Source organism: Pelecanus crispus, chromosome 5 (assembly GCF_030463565.1).
Source record: "Pelecanus crispus isolate bPelCri1 chromosome 5, bPelCri1.pri, whole genome shotgun sequence".
NCBI lineage: Eukaryota > Metazoa > Chordata > Aves > Pelecaniformes > Pelecanidae > Pelecanus > Pelecanus crispus.
This window is the reverse complement of record NC_134647.1, coordinates 32,248,316-32,264,216: the sequence shown is the minus strand read 5'-3', so window position 1 is coordinate 32,264,216 and position 15,901 is coordinate 32,248,316. Positions and strand designations below refer to the sequence as shown.

At 39.8% G+C, this 15,901-nt stretch overlaps 1 protein-coding gene across 2 annotated transcripts in view; it reads right to left on the bottom strand.

The window, feature by feature from the left end:
• Positions 1 to 15,901, bottom strand: part of SATB2 (SATB homeobox 2) — a 136,697-nt gene that overhangs the window by 61,684 nt on the left and 59,112 nt on the right. For both annotated transcript variants that reach the window (XM_075710914.1, XM_075710913.1), the window contains exons 4-6: positions 14,088 to 14,214; positions 11,806 to 11,929; positions 6,903 to 7,005 (exon numbers count right to left, since the gene is read on the bottom strand). In XM_075710914.1, the coding sequence (XP_075567029.1) occupies positions 6,903 to 7,005; positions 11,806 to 11,929; positions 14,088 to 14,214 (354 nt within the window). The remainder of the gene's footprint in view (positions 1 to 6,902; positions 7,006 to 11,805; positions 11,930 to 14,087; positions 14,215 to 15,901) is intronic.

Below are 15,901 nucleotides of genomic sequence, written 5' to 3'. Positions count from 1 at the left end.
GGAGAGTACTGGTTTAGATGGACTGATGTTCTCATCTGATATAAAAATATCTTCCTTCCTGTCAAACTACTGTGACAGAAGCCTGTCCTGCTATTCAAGTATTCACCTTTCGTGGGCACCTCAAGAGGGAGGTGCAAACCGCCTAGAACACCCAGTCAATTGTGCAATCCCTCCAGGAGATACATATGCATCTCTTCCTGACTCATAACATCAGAGATGGTGAAAGGAATGAGACAGAACACAAATATCATTAAGGCAGACATAACTCTTCAGATACTTCGAGTGAACAGAATTCAATTCTGCTCTGAGAGTTACGTATTCCATGAAATCCATGGGATCACAGACAGCCACACTGCAGCTTTCACACCAGGAAAACGTATGCCTGTACCTAAGCTTCAGGTTCTCCTCCTGTTCCAATCTAATCTCTACTAATGCTTACTTTCTAAAAATTCCTTTTGAGTTAATATGATGCTGTTTGGCAGCACACAAAAATATTTTTTTAAATATGAAGGAAAATTAATTTTGAGATTCTGCAGATTAAAAAAAGTGTTTGCTTTTTAGAAAATGAAGATGATCATTCTTTACGAAGAATTCAAAAGTGGCTGGACAGAAGTCCCAGCCTCAGCCCACAACTGGTCCTCACTGAGAAAAGCACTGTACTTGGAAGAGGAGACATTTTAAAACCATAATTATTTGAGTGACATTATTTGAGCAGGTTTGGCCAGTCTCTTTTAATTAAGGAAGGTATATAAGACACGGGACAAGTAGCTAGGCAGTTTCTCTACAGAAAGGTTTCCAACCTTTATTGTAAAGACATATGTTCCCCAAAGCAGCAATGGCTGCAGCTCCAGCCACACGCACGTGCAAGAGATGGCGTTCAGCTAACCGCACATACCCTTCTGCCATGACACGTGTACTATTCAGCGCGAGAGCCATTGCTCCAAACCAGCCAGAAGACATGAAAGACACTCTGTGAAGTTGAAATTCATATATGCATTTACTTTAGATAAAAGTTAAGCTTAAGTAAAAAAAAAAAAAAAACCAAACCAAAAAACCCAAAGGGTCTGTTTTAATTCTCTTTACAGAGTGGAATAGCCAAGAGGGCCACAACTCATAAAGCCCCTGGAATGCACCGCAGCGGGTAAATTGTTTCTTAACAATACACAGGCACAAATCCCCCAAACTGGCACTTAACGTCAGGGACAACGCTGAAATACAAAATGCTAATGTGGGTGTGGAAAACAGCAGTCAAGGGGTCTATAACTCTTGCTGAATCTTGACAGCTTTAAACATATTTAAAGAGAGATGCCACTTTTTCCTCATGACCAATGCAAACCAATGAACTACTCTCCTCATAAAACAGCACAGCAGTCCACAGACTAAGATGATGTCTCTGAGTCAGAGATGATCTTCAGGTCATGTATGTCATCTAGATGCTGAAAAGCTTGCCTGCAAATGATATTATTTTCTTTCCTTTTTCCTTAAGAAAGTGAGGAAAGTCCTATTTTTAGTGAAATAAATACACAGTCAGGAGTGTAAAAGTAAGCAAAGGAAAAATTATAGTAATGTCAAGAGCCACAGAGCTGACCTGAATGACCCTAACTGGTTTAGTGCCAGAGCCGCGACTAATATCCAAACAAGACAGGAAATGATCTGTTCTTAAAAAACTTAACATTTCTGCCTCAATCTGTTAGTTAAAAAGGCAAAAGGTCAAGATCTATATATGCATATATATACATACATACATATATAAACCCCCCTCTGTTTACATACAGATATACACACACACACATATCAATAAATAGGATATTTTTAAAAGTCAAAAACACTGCTTGGGAAAGATCTGGTGTGCCTTTTCATGCTTCCACAACATCTGCTTCAGAGGAACAATTAAAAACTATTCCTCAAAGCACATAACAATAATATTCCCCAGACTCGCACTGGCACTGTCACCGTGCTGCAATCCTAGGTTCTTTCAGTGTGGAAATAGCAAAGCTGGGAGCCCTTCTGAATCCTGTTTCTAACCTCTCTCAACCTACAACAGCCTCTAGAATCCATTATAAGAAAAACAGATTGCTCTGTCTATCCGTTATGGGAAGTAAGCAAATATACTTTCAAGAATAAAACAGCACACAAACAACAAATCAGTAATATTGGAAAAATCAAAGAGCAGCCAAAGCAGATCCTCAATTTAAGGAAGCTATGAAAGCTTTTTCTTACATTCCTGATCTGTTGAAATAGAAATAACTGAGCCCTCCTCCTTTAAACTGAAAAGCCTCATCACTTCACAAAAACTTTGAGACAGCCACAGTCTCAGAACTCACATCGACAGAAAGCTGTATTTTGACAGCCACTGATGGCAGGAGCAAAGATGAAATGTTCTTAATACGCAGACAAATAAAATATGTCTTTTTATTTTTAAGTTCACAACGTATTTATTTCTCCCCTCTGCCTTCCTAACTTCCTCCCACCGAGCTAAGTTGTGTCATCAGGCAAAAAGAAAAAATTCACACCAGTTAAGAGATTCAGTTGTGAAAGAATTTTGATACAGTGATAGTCCTTCTGGCAAAAATAGAAAGCATGACACTTGGAAGTGAAATATCTATTGAGAAATAGAGCTAAAATATATTCTAAATGCTACGAACCCAAAACACTGAGCAATGAGTAGGTAACTGGTACAAATCTGATCCCTTGACAATGATCTGGGTTGCATGGCAAAGTTCTGAAATACTTCTCTCCATACATACATATATATACACACACGTATATAGTTACTTAAAAAGTGTTATTTTCATTTGTGTATCTATTTGTTAATCAAATTAAGAACCAATGCAAGCCTTTTAAACAATTAGTCAAATCCTGAATTTCAATAATGTTGAATACCTTCTCCCAGCTTCAGCAAGTTCAGCATCTAGAGAAACAGGACAAGCAGTTCTCAGATTGAGAGGAGTAAGCCTGTTGGACTGGGTAGGAGAAAGGCTAAGCCATTGCTGTATAACTGTCATCAATTAATATGTAACCTTTATTAAAAAGGGGGAACTCAGATTCTTCATTCAAGTAGGTTTACACACAATGAAACCCCGTCATGTATGCACAACTGTGTACTAAAATGCCTTGCGTCCCCCAAAAAGAAGAAAAATGAAGAAGTAAATAAAAAGAGTTTAAAAAAGGCTTCACATAGTAATATTAAATGCATTCACGGTGCATATTCTGAACAAAATTACAATACAAACTAGATAGCTTAATTACTACCCCAAATGATTACAGACATCCATGAGGGGAAGAGAAAGTTCACAGAAGAACTGTAAGCTTTTTGTCTCCCAACTACTGTACATTTTCCATTAGAACTGTGGTAATACAAGCTCTCCTCCAAACATATCCGTGTATCCCAAGGAGACTGGAAAGAGTGGACATCCTATTATAAACTCACTTGTGTCCTCGCACGTATGCGAAGTGGTAGGCTCAGAGCCAGGAGGAGACAAAAAGCCTCCATCCTCACACCAGCCAATTCCCGAATCTGTCTGTATAATAACTCTCGTGCTGCCGAGTAAACTGTGAATGTCTTAAAACCTTAAGGGGCTGGGGCACGGTGGGAGAAAAAATTCAAGCAGAATTTTATTCTAGCATCGTCTTGACACAAGACAAAATTACCATGCTGAGCTGAACTAACTGAAAACTTTTTCTAAATTACAAGCATAAATAGTTTAGCTGTCTTTTCGGTGAGTTCAACAGAATGCACGCTGAGAATGTTTACTTGAGATTTGATACAATTCCATTTGTGTACAGCTTTTACATCTGTTGCTAATGATATCAAATTATTGATTGTTCACTTTCTTATATTTATTTAAACATTAACTATATACTCAGCAACCTGATGCTTTGCCTTTTTTTTTTTTCCAGAGAACTTTTTATTTTTGCCTGGCTTCAGTTGTAATTACTTTGATCTTCCAGAGTGTATAATTATTTTACTGTTTATTTATTTCTATGAGAAAGGAAAAAAGTTTGACCTAGGAGATCTATATGTGGCAATTTGTAACAGAATCACATAGCTTATGTTTAGGAAATCATGGTTTTGATTAAGAAGCAACCATTTAGTTCCCACTGTTTTATTAAAACAGACATTAGCAGATGATAGGAAACACATTTAACACTGTAGGCTGCATTTAGTTTGCAACGTCAATAAAGTTATTCTGAAGCCCCTTCCTATTTTGCGTTTACCACAGCTCATGTGAATTGTTTTTTTGCTTTTACTTTCTAATAACCAGCTCTAGTTACAAATGGATATGGGTGCTGGTCCCAGAGACTCTAAATTCTATAATTTACCCAATCTATCCATATTACGACCCCAAAAAATTAATTGCTGCATCATCCATCCACCTCCATGGAAAACCTGAGTCCTTTTTTTTAATTATTATTAAAGGAGTATGTGATGACTGAAGCACGTAACTCAAGTCACTGGTTTTGCATACTAACTGAGCTGTCCTGTAGCAATATCTGCTACAGAAAAGAAACAAAATGTCACGAAAACAGAGATGATGAGAAGTCGAAACCACCCAAAGAAGTGCAGAAGTCTTCCTGTTTCCAGGGGGTTTAGATTACTGCCCTGAAGTTGCATGGCTGTTTATTCTCCATGCACCACTGTACCTGCCATAGACTCTTTGTTTTCTCTCCCACTCATACGGTTGATGAATCAACACTACTTGAACTGCTTTATAGCAGCTTGTGTTTACTTCACACATACCTTAACCTTCCTTCTTCTCCTCCTACTAACACACACATACACTTCCAAACAGCAACGACTGGCTGCGTCTCTTTGAATAGCACAGATAGAGAGTTATCTGGCAAACTCTTCAGGTTTGGATCCTTGACCTCTCGATTGAGGTCTCATTCTGCTTTTACTGCACTTAACAATTTAACTGTGCACTTACTAAGTAAAAAAAGTAAGAGCTTAAAGAATTCAGTGCTCTAAGAATGGAAGAAAGTGGAAGACAGCAGTGTGCTAGAAACACTCAGAAGCTGTAGTGGTATCTCTACAGTTAAGAACACTACAGTTAAGGGCCTCCAGTGCCTCTGCAACTGGCACCCTTGCCCAGTTTGCAAAAAAGAAGGAGAAAAAAAAAAAAAAAAGCCTGTCTCTGTTCTCCTAGAACGGCAAGTAAAAGCGAACGGTGATGACCTTGAAGATGTTTGATTCCTTTGATTGTTTTTTAACCAAGAGGATATGTTAGAGCACTTCGAATAAAATTCTTTTATTAAGAGACACCATTTAGAGAAAAGAAACACTTCTGACTCACACAATGGCAATTTAAAGAGAGAAGAAACTATCCAGTTTATTTGGCACGAGGGTAACCACGTACTAAAATGTCCAATCAACATTTGTACTTCAATCCTAAACCATTTTAGTAGGTGAAAAGCAAGACCTCCATTTCCTCATCTGCATTGTTACCCCACTTCTGCCTGAACAATCTTCCTTCTAGACACAAATAATTTTTCCATAAAACATTCTTCTTTTTTTTTCCCCCTTAGTGAAAATCTAATCACTGCACAGCCCAGGCCTGAGTATCTTACAGGTATGCTCTGCACAAGCCAGACATGTGGAGGAAAACCAGATGCCTCAGAACTTGTTCTGATACCTTATGCAATTTCGTTTCATGTGTTCCTAACTCAAGCAGCAGACTCTTTATGGTATTATTATGCAGATTTCTAGTCCGTCCTATGGAAACTAAACAAGCAACCTTTCATAGCTCATGTATGCCAGCCTTTTAAGAGAAAAAGACAGCAGACTCTTTTTGAAAGATGCTAATCTTCATGCGACTACAAATACAATGGCTTCTCAAGAAGGACAGGACATTACCCTATTTCTGCATAATGCCTGTGAATCCTGTTATGATTTTCCACTGAAAGGATCACAGACAGAAACAACAAAAATAGCCTATGTCTTCTTTCAGACAATGAATATTCCCTTCAGTGGTGTAACAGAGAGGAAAACTATGTAAAAACCTATCACAGTTACCCTAATCTCCAAGGCTGATGGACATCTGGGGGGAGAGGAGCCAGTTGGTATTGTGGAAAAGCTTTTGACTACCTCCAAACTCCTGCTCAACACACATGTGTGTTTTAAAACAAAAAAAGTACCAAAACAAATGGTCCAGCACACACGCAAGTCTCTTCCCAAAGGAAAGGATGAATAAAAGAACAAACTACACGACGGATGCTTGTCACATCACTTCGTGTACTATTAGAAGGTGATCAGACATTCCAGTGGTGAGAGTGGGATGAACTTATGTAGAATAATTTTACTGCCTCAGGCATTCACTGCTAACCAACTAATACAATTTAATTGTAGAAAAAATACAAACAATGGGCTATTTTCATCTTAACTTCAGTGGGTGCAGCACCTTGTTATTTAGCAACGTCTCCTAACAATCAGGTATTAAATGCACCACTGGTATCCAGAGTCCACACAATAAAATGTGGCAGGAATGCCAGTACACTTAGTATTGAAAACGGAGAGCAAGGGCACATGTAACTTAGAAAGACAGTTTTTAAGCTTTCATGAATAAAATGCAACTAAGGCAATTTACATAGCAATTTAACTTTTAAATCCAGAGCTACTAGAACATTTTTTTTTCCAAAACGTTTTAGCTTAATTCAAAACACAGTTGATCTTTCAGCACAGCTAAATGGGATATTTTAAGAATGTTTTAAGTGGCCTGTGTTTTCACGCCAGCCTTGTTTGTAAAGTATCAGATTTAATTTCAAATGTGCTGTGACTGTGCCCTCTTTGTAGACAAATTCACTAATATTATTATAGTTTATTATCACTTTTACTTAAAGCAAATAATCTCAAACTGTCAGCAGAAGTTCAAGAACTCGGAAAGTCACAAAAAAAATCAATTTACCTTTAATCTTCTTGTACTTTTTGTACCATCTCCCAAACTCCTGGCACTTGGTTGCTGACACATTGGCATAGTATGTGCTATTTACAATGGATGAAATCATACTCTGGAAGTACAGAAAGAAAGACAAAAAGTGTTTTAAAATATCTTGCACAAAAGAAATCTTTTCCAGGGAAAGTGAATGACATGCGAGTGCACAATGATTTGCTACTCTAAAACCAAAAGCAGTATCTGATGAGTACACAAAATTGGTTTTATTCTCCATTCTATATTCCCAGCCATAATTAAAATTAGAAAACAGTAATTATTATTTTGCATAATAATGCAAAAAAGATGCAATACAAACCTAGACTGAGACCTGCAGCTCAGGCCTGGGGGCAGTTCTACCTTACATTGTACTTGTGATATTGCAATAGCTAAACTTTAGTTGCATGACAACAGGCGGTGCCATGCTGGGGAACACATGCTCACTGCACCCGGGTGAGAACAAGCGTGATTTAGGAACCAGATCCTAAAGGTAAGATTAGATGCTCCAGCATGCATAATCCAAATAAGGCTTTTCAGATGTCTCTGTTCTGCTTCCAAATGCAGCGAGACCACACAGCCAAGAATCGGAGAACATCCGTGCTACTCGCTGCAGAACAACAGTTAGGCAAATAAGTTAAATTAATCTAATTTATAGAAACGTGTGATTAGCCCTTGTGTGAAAAATCACCCAAAAGAGAAATTAACAGTGTCATTCAGAGCAAAGGGAACTACGCATACTACAATACAGAACAGCCAAAAACCACAAACAGAGCTCAACAAAACTGAAATATCACTTGCTTAACTACCACCCCTCTCTACACTGCGAATTCCCTCTAAGCGACTCTTAGTACAAGCCAACTGAAGCAGAGAGGAGCGGAATTGTTTTGCAGCACCTGATACCCATAAAAATGATACTTGATATCTGGGATGCTTCTGCCCATAGGGTGGGAAAGAGCCTGTTTACTAGTAGTTCCTCCTTTCTATTTTCTTCCCCTCCCTTCATCCATTCTGTAGAGGAGGCATCTTTTTAACAACAACATTTTGCTCTCCTTTTTCCTCCCCTGAACTCTTCCAGAGTCAAATCATTCCCAGCACGTGTAAATTTCCAGCAAGGAAATGCAATCTAACACCACTAACACATGGGAGCCAATGCACCTTCTCCAGAAATCACATTTTCCTTACACCCTCCTTCCTCACTTACGTCAAAGCTCAGAAAAAGCCCCGGCACACTGTATGACCTTTCTGCACAGAGATGAGAGAGCAAGGATGATCTCACAGCTCGAACAAGCTATTTACCGCAGGTTCAAGCTCTGGCCCACCGGCCCCTACAGGCTCTTCTGCAAAATGGGATCTTGGGCATCTCTGGAAAGCTACAAAGCTTACACATTGGCTTACTCAATTCTAACAATGCTTTAAAAACAAAACCATCCCCTCCCTCTTCCAGATTTATCAAGCCTTCTACACAATTCACTGCAATATCGCAGGATTCCAGCTGTTCCTGAACTTTCAAGTTTTGGGGACTTAAAAAACATGAGCAAAACTGAGAGACTTAAGATAACTGGGTGGTGCAGATTAGTCTGAGTCTTCAACAGGTAATTTTACTTTCAGTAAAGAGGCTCTTCTGCCTTTTCTCTTTAACTTTTCCACTAGAAGGCTGCTACAGCGCACTGCAGTAGAGTCTTGAAGGCTATGAACTAAGAGCCTTTTGAAGTGGCAGCTTCAATTTCTAAAACTGAGGTTCAATTTTCTAATTAAAATCAATATTTTGAGACATAAACCTACCATTGTGGCAGTCAGCAGCAATTCCCTCCCCATAAATCCTCCCTTGCTCCAAGTCATTTTAACAAGCAATAGTATTCTGAAAGCTTGACATGGAGATAGCCTCTGCTCAGGAAGGATTTTGAACAAAGTTGAGCTGAGATAACTTGCTTTTTTTTAGAGTCACTTTAGTTAAATTTCCAGTCACTAAGGAAGGGTGGGGAAATTGTTTAGCTCTGTCTACATAACAATTTGTTTTTCCCCCTCCCTCCCCCCAATCTTCTAGTTCTACAATAAATCAACATTACTGAAATTGTAGGGCTATTAAATATCACAAAATATATTAACCCATTAACCTTTATTTGAGAAAGCAAAGCTTCAACTAACTAGTAAAATCAAATAGTAAATCAGCCATTGGTGAAAAATCCCAGGACAGATTCTCTTCAACTGCTTGACAGTAGAGCAGGGGAAGGAACCATAACAACTTTCAAACTACATATCCTCACTATTAAATGGAAAGGAATCCTAGGGGTGTTTCTGCTAGGAATTCCAGTAAGTCTGCAGAAAGGAAATACCCACTCAGAAAAGAGTGGCAAAAAAAACCTGACTAATTGCAAATTTCTGAATAAGGCATATTATTCCTGGGAAAATCCTTGAAGAAGGAATAGATTATGTGAAGTAGGAGATATGTTTGGTATGTGTGTGGCCATGACAGCCATGTGGAATGAAAACTACTTAGACCCGGAGCTAAGAAATATCCACACAAAGAAAATCCAGTGCAGTAAGTTCAAGGAGAAAAAATATGGGACGTGCTCACATCCCAAGAAATCTTGCTCCAAAACTCATGGTCAGTGCTGAAATGAGTTATACAATATACAGGAAAGACAGAGGTCTCTATGCAAAGATGGAAATGCTGAAATAATTGGATTTCTTTCTGCCACACACACTCCCCCCATCTACCCTCCTTCCCCCCGACTTGGTTAACTGGGATTTATTTGTTTGAAAGGGAGCCGTATGCTAAGGGTAGCTAAGCTGCAGCCACATAATACACCTAGCAGAAAAAAACAGAACAATTTTAAATCAAAGTGAATGATTACATTTCCCATTAGCGGCAATCAGAATCCCCATCTGGGCTGCATGGAGAGCTCGGGCACTGAGAACCAGAGACGGAGCACCATCGCTGGTGGGAGCGAGAGCTCCCCGTGCTGCCCCTCTCCACTTCTGCACTTGAGGCACGGTGAACACATTAATACACAGCAGCATTTACTCTGCAGTTTGACTCCTAAGAGACCACTCTGCAATTTGCTGCTGTCAATAATATATTAACCACAAGGGGGTTGTAATGACATTTCACATTTGGCACAATATTTTTTTTAAAACTGATTTGGGAGAAGGAATTGTATTAGAGGCATATTCAGAGGATGGTAATAGACAGCTCCTATACAACCTTCCACTGTATCTTTTGCATTTTGTGAGCCAAAACAAAAGAGACTGGAACTTTTTATGGCAATAGTAACAATAATAATACAAGCTGCATTCTTGCAGTACCAGTTGAAGGGTTAGTCAGTACTCAAGGTCACTTACACCTGTGCTTAAAAGTAAGCAAGCTCAATTTTCTACAGAAAGATCTCCTTTTAACTTTGTCCGCTAAATAAATACCGGGGCAAGGATTTTTGCTGCTACAGTCCTGCCATCAGTAATTTTGTAAATGTGTTTCAGACTGAGGCTGTAGAAGGAGTAAACCAACTGCAGCATTTCCACCTGGTAGGCTTTGAAACTGAAGTGGGAGGAAAAAGACCCAGACAACAAATGAATTCTGTATATGAAATGATGCACAGTTTAGTTATACTGGATATTGAAGAAGACTGGGCAGAGACAACCATATGCTGCAATCATCATTAGCTGACCAGATTCCACAGATAATTCTATTTAAAGAAATTACACTTAAACTGTGTGAAAAGAAAAATACTTTCGTATTCAACGCACTTACGCTCTGTGCAGATCTAGTCACTGCTATTCCTTTAGTAAATAAGGCAAGTTACATGGCTTTTCCTTACACAGCCTTTCCATTCCTGTTAGTTCTGCAGACCCAACATGGCTAAGGAAGATGAGGAATGTGATTCCTGCCAATTGCAAAGACCTAAATTCTGCTCTGTATCTCACTTCTGTGCTTTCCCTGGAGTTGTAATCGTTAACACAGTGACACAAACCTGTGTTGGTCACACATAGAAAGAATTCTCTTGGTTCACAGAGGCTTTGGATCAGGAATTGCAGGATAAGCGTACAGTGCAACGCAAGACAGGCAACCACAGGAGAAAAAAATGTTGGATACAGGCTAGCAAAGCAACGGATTTTTAGCAAGCAGTGATTACTGACGTTTTGACTTTAAGATACAACAGCCCAGATTAACCTATGATTCTAATAGAAGGCAACGTATTTTTCACTCCTAGCAAAGTTACGTGGTCTGGGTGCTGAAGTGTTTTTCTGTTTTTTCTGAGAGGCAAGGAGGACTCAGTCATGAAAATTTTATTAATCTCTTGTTATGACAATCTGAAGTACAAATAGAACACATGATATCTGTAGGAACCTGTGTCTTAGTTTCTTAGACATGACATCACTGCCGTTTATAAAGCAGTCATGCAGAATGAGACTGAGTTTTTGTTCTTTTTTTAACATAATTACATATACATTTTTTGTTGCTGTTTCCTAGAAATTGGGGCACAACTGTTAAAACAGCATACTTTTTATCATAGTTGCAGGCTGATGAGAGCTACCTACAAGTTAGTGGGGGAGGCAGGCCTCTGCTAGAGGGAAGAAGCAACTCAAATCTTGCATTTGAGGATCATTAGTCCTCTTGCAAAAGGTTCAGAATGAAGAATTTACATCTCTGAACAGCAGGATAAAAATCAACCAATTCATTCATAAATTCCACCTGGCAACCCACTGAAAAAACACAGTATAAAGATACTCTTTTTCATATTAATTAGAATTTCTCCTTTCTAATGAAACAAGAAATTGATTTGATATTTATGGAATTGTTTAGTCCGAGTCCTTTACTGAACACATATGAGCTTTAGATCTTGTAAATCTGGCTTTCCCTAAGTCTGTTAAAAACACTGACCTGTGAGAGAGGGCATTCTTTGGCTAATGTGCTCTGATTCATCTCTTTGAGCAGTTCCTTTAAGGCATTGCGAACTGTGGCATGGTTCCACTGCTCTGCTGGCAAGTCTTCCAACTTCGAACAACTGTTAAAACAGAAAGGAAAAAGTCATAGAATCATCAGCTTCATAGATGCTTACCCTTTGCATACAAGTGCTATAGACCTTTAAGGAGTGACCACAACCTTGGAGTTTCCTGCTTAGCCAGCCCATCAAGGTGTTTCTCCCCTCTTTCCCCTCCCCACCAAGCCCAACTCCCAGAAGATGTGTAGTTTAACTAAAAGAATGACAGTACATGGCAGGAATAGCAACTAATCCTACTATGGTATTATATGTGTGCGTAACCATTCCCTCTAGGGCCTGGTGGAGGGCAACAGAACTGCGTAAAGCAAGCCCCAGAAATGGCTGGATAAAGCCATCCTCTCCAGACAGAGAAAGATACTCCTGCTGGGATAGAAAAATAAACATGTACACCACACTAACAAAATCACTAAACAGTAAGGACCTGCATTGTGTGGAGGCAAGGCTTTGAGCAGCGAGTCTGAAAATTAATTTTATTTTATACCGGTTCTTGTACTGCCCTCATCGCTGAAGTATCCGAAAGCCTTTCAAAAACACGTAAGCCATATGCCCAACATCTGTCACATGTAGTTCATTCTCACTTTCATTCAACAAGAACTGCATATGTAGTGAAGCTTTTGTCTTCATGTGACTTGTGCTTCTTTTAATTTAACAAGCTTATTATGGTCTGTGTCTACATACATGGGGGCAGACCAGAGAAGCACATCAGAAAGTTGGGAGAAGCTTGTCATTGCCATTCATGCCTGAGAAACTTAATGCATGCTCTCCAATCAGCCTCTGAGGTGGTTCTGCCTTCTGCCTATACAGCCCGGCTTTACCCTCAGAGTTGAAAGTTCAGTTGTGCTTGAGGAGTCCAAGTAGTCAATGACCATCTTTATCTCAAAGTCACGGGCTATCTTTTATTTACACGGCACCCAGCCATTCAAGCACTTTGAAGATAAAGAATGAGACCTTGATCTTGGGTTGATACCCTCTGGTAATACAGACGTGACAACAGGCTAGATGGACTCCTGGTAGTTCATATTTCTGAGGACATGAGTTACTGCACTCCAGTTTTATAGCAGCTACAGGCTGTAGATGCTCTTTTACAACTATGCTGCGGAGATGCAGTCTAGCTGAGAAGTAATAACAGTATATAAACCCAAGGAAATGCCTGTTAGCGGGAACTGGAAACTCCAAGCCCCATCAGAGATGTAACAGGAAGGAAACGTTGCCGTTTGGGAGGTTAACATCAGGCACCACCTACTTCCAAATTCCAAACTGAACTGAACAGTTGGAGGGTGCGTACCTGCCACCAAAGGACACTGACACATGTCCCAGTGGACACCTCTTCTGTTCAAGTCAAGCTTCAAAGAACTGCGGGCAAATTATTCCAGGCTGTCTGTAATTTTTGCCTCTTTCCTCTGACATGTCCTGGCCACAGAGCTACAGCAGACTGTGCAATGCAGGCTTACCAGCAGGTCTAGAGTATGCCATGCACTGCCAGGGACTTGCCACAACTCCTTACGCAGACATCAGTAACTATTTGAGGACTCTTTTGAAGGCCAATAGAGAGAAAGGGGGAGAAAAAGTGGGACGGAAGAAAGGGAGGGTGAGTAAGTGTAAAAGTGTCAGGAGCTTTTGCTTTTCTAATGAGAACTAGCGTTCAGGGAAGGAAAATATTTTCCAAATGCCAAATGGAGCTGCAGTAACACATCCCTTCCCCATCTTCTCGCCTTTTCACTGGAAAGACCACTGGAGAAAAAAGGAAAGTCAACAAGCTCCCCTCCTCCCCATCTCAGCAGCTGGCAGTAGAAGACCTGGATTATCACAATGCAGCCTCTGGAAAAAGGCAAGGAGTTTATTTTTTTGACACAATAAGGCCTTGAGAATCCATTAAATTAGGTGCGGAAAGGGCTGCCTTTAAAGTTCCCATATCTTTACTTGATTGAGTTTCCGCCCCTCCCCTCTCTGCTACCATATTGCTACTTCAGAAAACGTATAAAATCAGTTGGAACATGCACCAAAGAGCTGCCAGGTGACCCACCCTTCTCTTCATTTTTCTTTTCATTTCATCAAAAGACCAGAAATTAATGAAGACAGGATGTGCTAATCTCTGTAGTAACGCTGTAATCGACAGAGCAGCTCAGAGAATAGAGAAGGACAGATGTTCAGAAACACCCACCTTTGTAATTGGATTTTCAATGTCACAACATGATAGACATCTTGTAGCATGTCGGCTACTGTCGCATCTGGTGCATCAGTCACATAACTGAGAGGGAGGGGATTCCACCTCCCAAGCTTGATTATTCCTGAAAAGAAAACAAAAAATTAACTTCATGTTTTATCAGCCATTTACTAAACCCTTTGATAAGCTTGTTTGTTCATGAGATTCAAGATCTGCCTTGAGGTTTATTGCAGTCTTGCTCAAAAAGATGTGTTGTGCTGAATTCTGAAGCAAACAATGGGGAAGAGTAGGAATAGATTTTAAATTCTCATCAGAGAGTTGCTGACATGTTCCTGGCTCTTAAATTATTTCAAGGAAGCACAGGAGGCTTCCTCTCTTCACATCTTTCATCATCCCACTAAAGCATAGATCTCTAAGTTAGAACAAGCTTTAAATACTCTATAGTCCTGATTTTGCAGTCTACAATACCCTCCAGTAAATAAATGTATTGGTTTTGACTTGAACAGGAAAATTCCTATGTGTGGGCTTTCAGCACACAGTTACAATCTAAGCATGGTACGATTCCCAGTGCGGATGGATGGCACTGGAAATCCACGAAGTAGGAAGAGTTCACGCCCAGCTACAAGTTGCACTATGCAGACGGTTGCTTTTCTTTGCGAAAAAAACAAGTGCAAGCTGCTGACCGCAGATCCAAAATAGCATTTTGGGGGCGGGGGGAATGCTGTAAGTCCTATTTCTACTTCTGTTCATTCTTTAATAGGGATCATCACCTCTTCTGGATGAGCTTGTCACAAAGACTGTAAACTTGGATGGTAAACCATTTGGTGCAGAGGTATTATTTCTGTTCAGACAATTGCAGGGGGCCACCCACACCAAAAACAATGACTAATACCCAGGAATGACTTCCAGGAAGACGCCAAACAAAGCAAGCCACACTGCCATCTTACATGAGAGCAAAGCAGTTCAGCCTTGTTCTGCACTATTGCAACTACTGCTTTTATTCCCTCCTCCACCATGTTCCCACTGCCCCGCTGTTCTGCTCACATAACTCTTCTCAGCGCAGCCCTACAAGACACCAATCACCTTTTCTCCCATTTAAACTGACACCTTTTGAGGTCTGCTTATATTGGTTTTGATCTTTGAAAAAGACCATCTGTAAACTCTAGTGCCAGAAATACACTAATAGATGAGAAAACTACTTCCTTAACAGGAGCTCCAAGAACCCTCTTTGGGTATCTGGAAGGATGCTGTGATGCCAAGAAACTTCAACTTTCTCCTCACTTTCTACTCCCAGTTCTTCACCAGCTCCGGAACTAATCAAACTGAAATAAGTGGCAAAGGTCTTTTATCCTGATCTCCCAAACGCGGTTACAAAAGAAATACCACCTCTGAAACAGTGAAACAAAGCTTCTTGCACAGAGACGATAACAGAACACCATGCTTATGAGCCCATGAAATAACTGCTAAGGAATATTTTTTTTCCCCATTCCTACACAGATTGAGGAGGAAATAATTTTAGTAGAACTGCTTTTCTGTAGCACTTAAATGTTTGCATTTACCACTGACGTATTGCTTTGCAAGGTATTCTATCACCATATACTGAAAGAAGCTCGAAGCAACCTAGTTCATCCTCAGTGGCACAAAACTTCACTGTAACATGCTGGTACAGACAGGCTAATATTTCAAGAGCAGATTAGAAAGCTTTTGGCAAGGGGAGATCTTGTCCAAATGAAACAAAAAGTTAGTAAGTGTTGCTTGATATCCAATGCTTGGAAATGGGACATAAACAGAACAAAAACATTTAAATGATG